Source organism: Haliotis asinina, chromosome 10 (genome assembly GCF_037392515.1).
Source record: "Haliotis asinina isolate JCU_RB_2024 chromosome 10, JCU_Hal_asi_v2, whole genome shotgun sequence".
Lineage (NCBI taxonomy): Eukaryota > Metazoa > Mollusca > Gastropoda > Lepetellida > Haliotidae > Haliotis > Haliotis asinina.
The window spans coordinates 11803568-11814141 of record NC_090289.1 but is presented as its reverse complement, the minus strand read 5'-3'; the positions used below and the strand labels follow the sequence as shown (position 1 = coordinate 11814141).

Here is a 10574-nt window from a genome sequence, read left to right as displayed (position 1 = left end):
AGAAAGCAAATCACACTCAGTTTCTATAGCAACTGGTTGGCAATATTTTGTAATTTTAAGAGCGTCCACTATCATTGCGTTGGTGCAGTTGTGTCCAGATGTGAATGGCAACATTGTTTGACATGTTTTCACTAACGCTTTCAAAATCAACAATTAATCATCTACTGGTCTACATGTGTCTTTGAAACAAACACAGAAAGTTGTCATGAAGTTGTTCTCTCTAGAAACAGGAGCATAAACACATCGGTGGTCATCTTGTGTACGTCACGTGACAGATATTTGTGGCCTTTGGTCACTCGGGTTGACTGACCGTTCTTGAAACTCGAACTTAAAATGATAAGGCAATTCGTTCGCTTACATACACCACGTCTGACTTATAACGAGAGAGAGAGAGTAAGGGTTTAATGCCACTCTAAACAGTATTCCAGCTACATCACGACATAGTGTGAGTGAGTGTAGTTTCATGTCGCTTTTAGCAATATACCAGCAATATCATGACGGGGGACACCAGAAAACATTGTAGCCATGTGCGGGATCGAACCCAGATCTTCGACGTGATGAGCGAACCCTTTGACCACTAGGCTACCAGGCTACCCCACTGCTACCCAATCCCCTTGGTCAGTGTGGAAGATCGCCAGGTCGCTAGCCACTTTGATAAAACCATCGAGCACATGGATGGTGCTGACAAACCAGAGAGATTCGAACGTGCTCAAGGGAAGCAACTCTGCAAATTGCAGTGGATCAGAAAACTGGGACACCTGTTACCCCCTGAGTATATATAATTTTGAAAGCAAAACAGACGTTAAAATATACCTTAACTTCACAGAAGATGTTTTTAATCCTTGAGAAAATGTTGTTAAATTAAAGACATGCTGAAATTGTAGCCAATGTGCTCTCAACGACAATTACAAAAGTGGATAAAGATATCTAGAAGGAAATTTCATGATCTCCTATTTCATTTGTTATTGAATTGTCATGGTGACACCTCTTTTGTCCATTTCGTGTATAGTTCTGGCCATATGGGCATAATTCTGGCAAGGAAGCTGCAAGTTCTATTAAAAAGAATTGAAGCGAAAGAAAATCCCTTTGAAAATAATGTTGTAGACTTCAAAGGATATACCTCGACACAGTTGAGAAGTTATGCCCCTTGACAGCACATCCGGGTACCTCGACGCCATATTGTGTTCATGTTGTCACTTCCGGTTTCACTGACGCATTTTTGCACTCATCACGGGCATTCCATTTCGACACAAACGAAATGAAATGAAAAGATGAAAGATATAACAGCTAGACACAAAATATTTAACGCGCGTCATGGCACAAACTTAACGTTGGGACTGACAGCCCTTCAAGTCCAAGTTGACACGAATTTTCATTGCCTTTCTCGAATTGTATTTCCCTCATTCGTTTCTTTTGCTTCATTCGCCGGTTTTGAAACCAGATTTTCACTTGTGTTTCATTGAGACCTAGCGCTGCTGCTATCTCAATTCTTCTTGCCCGGGTGAGGTATTTATTAAAATGAAACTCCTTCTCCAGCTCTGTTAACTGTTTATTTGTAAAATTGGTACGGCCCGATGCTCCTCCTTGCTGTTGTTGCTGCTGCGATGGTGCTGTGTATCCATACTCTCCAGGTTTGCCAGCTGAAAAACGAAAAGAACGAGAAAAAAATCAATTCTTTTGATGAATGATACGTCAATCTGCCTGACTGAGAGATACATCACTGGTGACGCGGGAAAGCGATCTGAAAGCGACAACACTCCATGCAAACTGTGACACTTCTATGATGAGTTATTAATTGAATAATGGCACACTAAATGAGCGCTAATTTCCTAATTACTCATTCATCAATTTGGACTTCCTACAGAGGAGAGGGAAGGCGATATTTATATCACTTTAACGCCTGGTCTTGTGAAAACGACACCACGTCTATGACCAGGGTGCTATGATATATTTCAAAATGTACATCTTATTGTCATTATCGCCTTGTAAATTTCCGCCTCGTCACAGACAGCGGTGGAGGATCTAAAGGAAACAGGTTGTTAATTACGAAATTGAAACGAGAGAATTTGCAATAGACAAGATTCCTTCACGACTGTCAATTACTTCTTAGTTTTCTGTTAATGAAGGCACACATAACCAACCCAGAAACTGTTACGAATGTGACATCTCTTTGTTATACCCTGATGGATGAGTTCGCAAGTCAGTTTCAATGATGCCTTGTCAATATCTGTCACGCGTAGATCTCTCCTTCCTAAGCCCTAACGCATGCGCCTTTGCCGTTGTCAGATATAAACATGTTCATTTCAACGTCGACCCAATATAATATATCCACATCGCGAGGTATTTCCAATAAACAAAAAAATCAATACACAATTACTTCCTGGACGAAATTAATCTGTGAGGGCAAAGCATCCGTACTTTTCGGTGAAAATAATCAAAAAGTTTAAATGACAACAGTTTCTACAAGTTTATTACCACGCTTTGTGTATTATATGGGTTTTACTTTCACTGAACCGGGACTGAAAACTGATGGATTTAGAAATATATTTCTGAAGATAGATCAACATAACTGTTGATGAAATTACACAGGCTGTCAGAAAAACATACTGAGACGAACTAAACAGATACATGTATATTATAACATCTTTTATCAGTAGAAACTACAAAGGCTAGACTCAAAGTGTATTAAATCTCTTCAATGATGTTAGCATAACTATGTGAATCTTAGAACGGAATTTAGGCCGGGACAACATATTCTAACACTCACCTATGTTATATCAGGATATCATCAGTACTGTAAGTATTATTCCGATCTGGTGCCTTGAACGTAAGTGTTTGACAACACCACGCCATTACATGTACCATATTGCAAACACTAAATTGAACTAAGAGCTAATACTACATGTAAACACAGCCGTATCTATTCTGTCCTACAGCGGCTCTAAATGACAAAGCTCGCGTATAACATTTCACGCTTGATATACTGGTATCGTTCAATACACATATGCGCTAGCATTGAGCGTACATATTAATCTTAACAGGAAAATGCTATCTTGATATATAAGACACAACATTTATTTTTAGGATACTTAAGCCATGAGTCCCCTTTACAATACGATTTTCGAGTTTATTACATTAAAATATATATTTGTATTGTACTTGCATCCAGTACAGAATTACAACTGAGTAGATTTTCGTTTTTTGATAAAATTTAGTAATTTATCTGGCGTTGAACTGGAATGGTTTTCTTTATATTAAAAATTTATCCTTCGAAGACGCTTGTTTGTCATACTTAACGTCTCGATCAGACAATTTTATTTCATTGACGCAGCCCTGTTTGTAAACATTATGCTTCGTGTGGCCATTACGATGTCATGATAAAACGCCCGTTTTGCATTTTTATACAGTTTGATTGAAACGCGTGCCAAATTGTAAGCGTTAATTGGAGAGTAAATCTGATAGTAAAATCTGTTTAAGACTGCATGCCTAATCTATTACAATATCTGATATGGTATAAAAGAGAAAACTGATGGTTTGCATAACAATATTCCAAAGTACAAAATAAATTACAAAATAAAAGAAATGTAGAGAGGTTTCAAGAAAGCCGAGTCCATTTGATGTGTCCTTTAACAAGAAATAATGTACATATATGGACTATAATATTTAGGTTATATTTGATATTGCTGAAATAATGTGAACAAAAATTGACTCTGATTTCCAGATATAAAATATTAAAAACTAGAGAGTCGTATATGGATTCCTAAAATAACAATTAATGTAATAAGCAATCCAAAATAGTAATAGATCGGTAATATGTCATAGAATTACATAGCATCTGCGCTTGCCGGGTTTAACAAAATGCAGGGGTGCCATTCAAAATGAAATTAATCATCTATATAGATTAATATTACACGATATTTCCAAATAAACAGGCAAGCTAACTGTTAATTTAATAACAATGCAGCCGTAGAATGATGGATTGACCAGCTTAATAAACAAACCCAAGTTCAGAGGAAATTTTATCCGTAAAAGCACGGTATTTCGTAGACAATAGCCTAATATTCCTACTGATGAACGTTATTTGAGTTTCACTTAAAACAATATCCATGCTAAGATCTAACACTGCAAAATCCGTTCTCAGGTTGGTTTCTGTTGGTATGAACATAGCTACAGTCTGAATATTAATATTTTGTAACAAACAATGATGATAAATGATTTTTTTTAAATATCATACAAAGTTAAAATCAGACTTGAGGAGACGTATGAAGATTATCTGAGTTAAAAATAACGCAAGCGTTTTGTCCGTATGATTCTTCCGAGATTAATATAATATCTGTTGGTTTTACAAAGCGTAATATATTCCTCAGTGGGTAATATACCTATTGATATTCAACGTATTCAATTCACAATGGAATACACGCAGACCTTTTCGGCGTCCTTAAAACACGACTTTCAGTGAATTCTTCCACAAATGGAATTCGAGGCACATATCTGAAATCAATCCTTTGAATTAAACAATCTTTCCACCATGAGATCAAATGTTTTTAACGGCATAAATCCCGCAATTTTTCATTTCCAAAAATGAAACATTTATCTCGACTTTCTAATGCAGTTTCCTTTGCTTCGTACGCATGGCATTAGAATTCTAACGAGTGCAAATGAACATTTTGTACACCGAGTTAAGCTGTCAAGCTACGAAAGGGAAGGGCTATCATTTAATTGATCAATTCACTTTAAACCAGTATCATTCATCATGTGCGCGAGTTAAATCGCGAGTTGTAGATGGTAATTCACCGCAAGCACGGTAAACACATGCAGTTAGCCAACGTCGAACATTTGTCTTCCGACGCCGATTGCAACTGTTCCAAGACCAACCGTTGTTACTATCAAAACATATCAATTACACGATCGGCGTAAAAGCGATGGCCGATCTATAATTGTATCTCTGCAATGGACAATTAGGTTTTGGCGGGGACAATGCCAAAAGCCATTGAGACCCATGCCGCGTAATAGAAATGTACAAGGTTTGATTTCAATCGCGCGCGAACAGGTGCCGCTCGTGCTGAAACTGACATGACTTTGTCATGCACGTTTCAGAATGACCAAATGGAATAAAACTGCATTTATCTCCACGAAAATAATGAAATGAAATGACAAGGCGACGAAAAAATCTTAAAGGCTAACGAAGCAGGGGATTTTTCTCTTCTTCTTCTCACAGAACGATACCCTCGTCAGAATGTAATTATAGAAAAGGATTAATCTACTGGCAATGTTATCAGCGGAAAACAGGCTCGTGCTTTTCACATGCCATCAATCCAATGTTACTGAATCGAAGTGAATTTTAAACTCTGTTTCGTTTTGGTCAGGCCAGAGGTAAAATTAACCGCACGCGTTGTATTAGAGCTACTAGTACTGCATACGAATACCCTAATCATGCTACCAGCGTAACCACCGAACACAACTACGATGTCATTAGAATATGAATATAAAGTCACTTTCAAATTAATCAAAATTTAAATTCACACGATTGATCATATTAAAACATGATTAAAGATTACTATTCAAGAGCGAGCGTAACGCTCGTGCAACCGTTACGTTAAATCGTCAACATCTGGTGACAAGTTTCCATCTAAAGATTTAACAGCTATCTGGATTTTCATGGTATTATTAATTATATGTCCAAGCGGGTTTGACAAATTAAAACATCGTGTAATCAAAAGTATGCAGGAGGTTTTGATCCCTAGTAACAGTCATAAAGAAAACAGAAAACAATCTTTTAATTTTTTCCATGTTTGAAATAACATACGTATAGGTGAAACTGTTAACGATCGATAGAAACATCAAGAGTACTTTGGAATATGTATAATCTATCATCGATCGGGTAATCAATCAATAATGATCATAAGCTTAATTAGTGAGGTTGCATGAAATTATTTTTTGATGAATTGATGCAATCAGCTCAAATATTTGGGCTCCAAATGAATTCATCATCGATGATAGATGTAGTGGTCAGTTATATTTGACAGACGGCATGTTAGGGTGAGACTGTCGACATAAGTAGCATATCATGAATTGCAGGTTAGGAATATTGGACATATCTATCTCATACCGATTTCATTAATTTGGGGTGAACTAAAGTGTTCGACCGATCACTGTGAAAGAGTCCTGAAGATCACGAAATATTTTAGATACTTGACGTTCTAGATTTTCTGTAAACAATCACAATGGAAGAGAATATGTTCGCATGGCCATATGTAATGATAACATGGCCATATGTAATGATAACATGAACATAATAATGATAACCTAACATGAACTGTTTCATGATGTCAGTCTCAAATTGTTTACACTGGAAGCATACAAAAAAGGTTTGATATACAGTCCCCATCATCATATGAACCTTATGACTGATTTTAATGACGTACTGTATATACGTTTTCTGTTGCATGCATTTGACGTATATTTTCAGTCATATGAGTTGCAAGTATAAACACGCATAATCATCGAAACACTACAAACGTCATGTCAAACACAGTCAAATATATATCTTATAATCATATATTAACAATAAAGAATTTTGAACCACGTAACACCTAAATTTTACTCTATATGAAAACACGCTTTGAATACGTCGTATCTTATACATTAGCCTTACGGCTAGGTAGTAGTGAATGCAAAGTCCATGGATACGTCACAAGGTCATCATATAAAGAGTCAAGAACAGTGTTGTCTCAGTACGCTAGCCTGTTATACTGACACTAGTTTTTATTCACGAATTAATCACTTAAACCAATGGTTATTGCCTAAGGTACCTATACAAGCCTGTTATACATGTACAGACACGTTATTTTCATAATACGACAATACAAAAAGCCAACGAATGAAATTCTACTTTACCTTGATGTAATCAGTCTTATACATGTATTGATAATATGAACTCCAATATCAGTTCAGCTTTCTAACAATGTTAATGATAAAACATGATTCATATGCATACACATTTCTGAATGAGGGTGTTCATTTCATATCATAGCTGTTTGGAATATTTACGTTCTTAAAGAAGTCAACAGTTTGCCTTGTGTATACTTAGACATCATCAAAATACATTTAAGTTAGATGCATACACGTTAATGCTGGATTAGTCCTTACATAGAGGCGGGTTAGTATAGTCATGTTTATTATTATGAACGTGAGTATAATGGCACAACAATGCATTTTGACAAAGATTCTCGAGTAAACGAAAGGATACTATCTGACAGACAAATTGCGTAGGTGGTTAAAACTCTATTGTAACACATCAAACCACATGCTTATAAATCATGTCTAGCTCCCACATAAAATCACCATCGAACAACCATCCAATAGCTTTATCTAATATACTGACCAGCTACCCCACCCCCACCCCCCACCCCCCCAAAAAATGCAAAAAAAAACAACCAAGAAAAACAACAACAACAACAATAAAATAGGGAAAAAAGAACCCCGCAACTCAGAATTAAAATTATACTTTTTCAGCATCAGTTTGGGTTCGATCAAGGAAATAAATTCTTGTGATTTCTTGAAATGCGTTTCTTTTGCTGACCAGTATACATCACCGTCAAATAACCTTCCATTAAGCGTATCAAGTGCATATGCTGTTTATTAGAATAGGAATTCTTTGACGTTAAATAGTCGTTACGGCAGAACGACACCACAATTTATCTTGTTTATTGGATCAAAAAATATTCAAATGAGCATTAAGACGTGCTTCGTTGAGAAACAACAGATGCTTTTGTTTAAAACTGTTTAAAGGCTAAAGCTAAGGTAGCGTGTTGTCACAAGAAAGTAATCCACATATAGACATTTGATATTACTTTGTATGCGTTTGTTACTTTGTCCGCCGGTGGGCAGGCTATACTTGCATTTTCGCGAACACATGATGTTAACACTGTTATTCGGTTCATAAGCACTTGTATATGGTGGAGTCGGAATGGTATAATGGATTCTGCTTTTAGGAGAGATCTTGTGATTTTGGGAAGAGTTTTGGCTTTTAACGTCTTAAAACAGATTCTTATTCTGAATTTAAAAGCATTTTCCAATGTGGATACCAGATCAACCACGTATAAGATAACAAATAGCAAAGAACGGAAATAATGTACAATACATATGAAAACATTCGCCAAGGGGCTATTAATTCGTATGTGTATTAAACATATGACATTCATTTGGCTGGAGTGTAGTGCGTATCCTAAATAAACGGAGCGCAAAGATAAAAAACAAACCGAAAGATGCCCTCATTCTGTAAAATAATATGATCTACAGCATAAATCCTCATGTCAGAAGCTAAATCTTTCCCTGTCACATTTGACAGTAGTCGTCATGAATGCAACATGTTGAGTCATCGTGTTCAGGTCACGTGACGATCGATGTCGTAAAATATGTTCGATTAACGACATGGGCGTCGTAAGACTCACTTCCGGTCGTTCAGTTCCGGAGGGTGTGAAACGGCACTTGTTGACACTGGCGCGTCTCACAGTTTTATGTACTCTTTATTATACATGCCACAGGGTTCTAAATGTGCGATCATGCGAATTTGGAAATTATTTATGACCTTGCATTGAAAAGAAGAAGATTTAAGGATTATTTGATCTCTTAGAGCAAAAACAGAAGATCAAAGACACGACCTGACTTCAGCTCGTCACGAATTCCAGTGTTTTATCGGTGCTCTCTCCCTAATATTTTATGCAAATAGTCATGTTCGACATTTTACGACGAGAGTTAGGAAGGTGTTAGTCATCGAGGTATCTGTGCGGTCTGACGAGTTGATATACTTCTCTTACACCGTAATATATACTCTCCTACATTGTGAAATATCGTTAAAAATATACAAACAAAAAATACATGAAAAAGATAACCTCAGCCTACATTCACGTGTTTTAAATATGGTTTCAATTCAAACCGTCAGTTAAATCGTTTAATTTTTAATTTGTCTTTACTGTTTCACAACAACAGTCAGTTAGTTGTTTTATGTGTTCAAATTATTTATTTTAAGTGATAAACTAGCATACTTACATTATACGTTGATGTTTATAAAGGCATATGTATTCCAATATCATTTCGTACATGTTTACAAACATTAGGAATTGGTTTTACTGGTTCTGACTATCCCCGTTATGAATATTTCCATATGCTCAGGTGAAATGCAAATGTGTTCATGCATTTCATATCACATGTTAATTGACATGAACCAACGTGAAATTGACCATCTTTCTACCAGCAATGATGTCGGTCGGGATCAAAGACTTTGTGAAACCGACACCTGCGCTGTACTAGCAACACATGATCAATATATATTAGACACGTAGAGTAAGTCTCCAGGGCAACATAAGATCCCCCATTTAAAAGATTACATGCAAATGAAGCAGCGGAGAAAAATGTCCCGTCCCCAGACGCCTGTCATTTCTCAATGTTATTAGTCAATTGATGAGGTTCTTCGTATTTTAGACCATGTGTTCAAATCGGCGTTCCTCGCGTGCACATATGTTGGGTACATAAGCCGACGTGGGACACAGTGACGTCTTTAGTGACCGCCTTGCCGAACGAAATAGGTTAATTAGTGAGTGAGTATGGTTTTACGCCGCTTTTAGCAATATTCATAGCGCGGGTTGTAGTTAATTAATCATGGACACCGTCGTCTTTGTCGTGACCATCGTTACCATCATACGTAGTAGTAGTTGTGGCGTTTGGGGTTTGGTAGTGGTAGTGGTTGCTGTGGTGGCGGTAGGGGTAGTGGTTGTAGTAGTAGCAGCAGTAGTAGTAGTAGCAGTAGCAGCAGCATTGGTGGTGGTGGTAGTAATGGTGGTGGTAGTAGTAGTAGTAGTAGTAGTAGTAGTAGTAGTAGTAGTGGTGGTTTATCTTTGTTAAAATGTCGATCTTTAGGTAAGTGTTACCATGTTATCATAAACATTATCCTATACTGTTATCATTGTCACCAACATTGTATGTCATTGGTATGTGGTATGTTACGATGTTGACAAACATGCTGTCACAGCTGATATCAAAACGCGAGAATCTATAGATGTCAACTTCATATTATGAAGATAACGACGTTTCGAAGTACTCCTTCATAACCTTAAGTTAAAATTTAATTTTAATTTAAAAATATGCTACGTACGAAATTACCGTTATCTTCAATTTCTTTAATAGAAGCATGCATTATCATCATCATCATCACATGTTTCACTGATGAAATCTGTAATTTCGTTCTCACGATCACCTGAAAGCCTGCATCAATTCCAAGGAAACAACGCATGCGTACTCAATACAATGAACGCCATCTGACGTAAAAATTGAACAACTCGTATATGAATATCGCTAGTGACTGCACGAGGCGTCATGGCACCCGCCATAACTCGGAACAAGAAAGGGGGACACGTCCCTGTCAGCGGGTTATTGGAAATCGCAATGCTCCACCCTTACACAACCTGGCAATATGGACGCCAGCTTCGGTACGCGTCGTGACAATACGGTGTATGTAACCTTCGCTGTTTCTCCGTTCTCAGTCACCCGCTTGCAAACACGTGGCCCAATATTTA

At 37.1% G+C, this 10574-nt stretch overlaps 1 protein-coding gene across 1 annotated transcript in view; it reads right to left on the bottom strand.

The window, feature by feature from the left end:
- Positions 1–810: 810 nt before the first annotated feature.
- Positions 811–10574, bottom strand: part of LOC137298131 (homeobox protein Hox-B1-like) — a 32022-nt gene continuing 22258 nt past the window's right edge. The window contains exon 2 of the mRNA XM_067830237.1: positions 811–1640. Coding sequence (XP_067686338.1) covers positions 1303–1640 — 338 coding nt within the window. The 3' untranslated portion in view covers positions 811–1302. The remainder of the gene's footprint in view (positions 1641–10574) is intronic.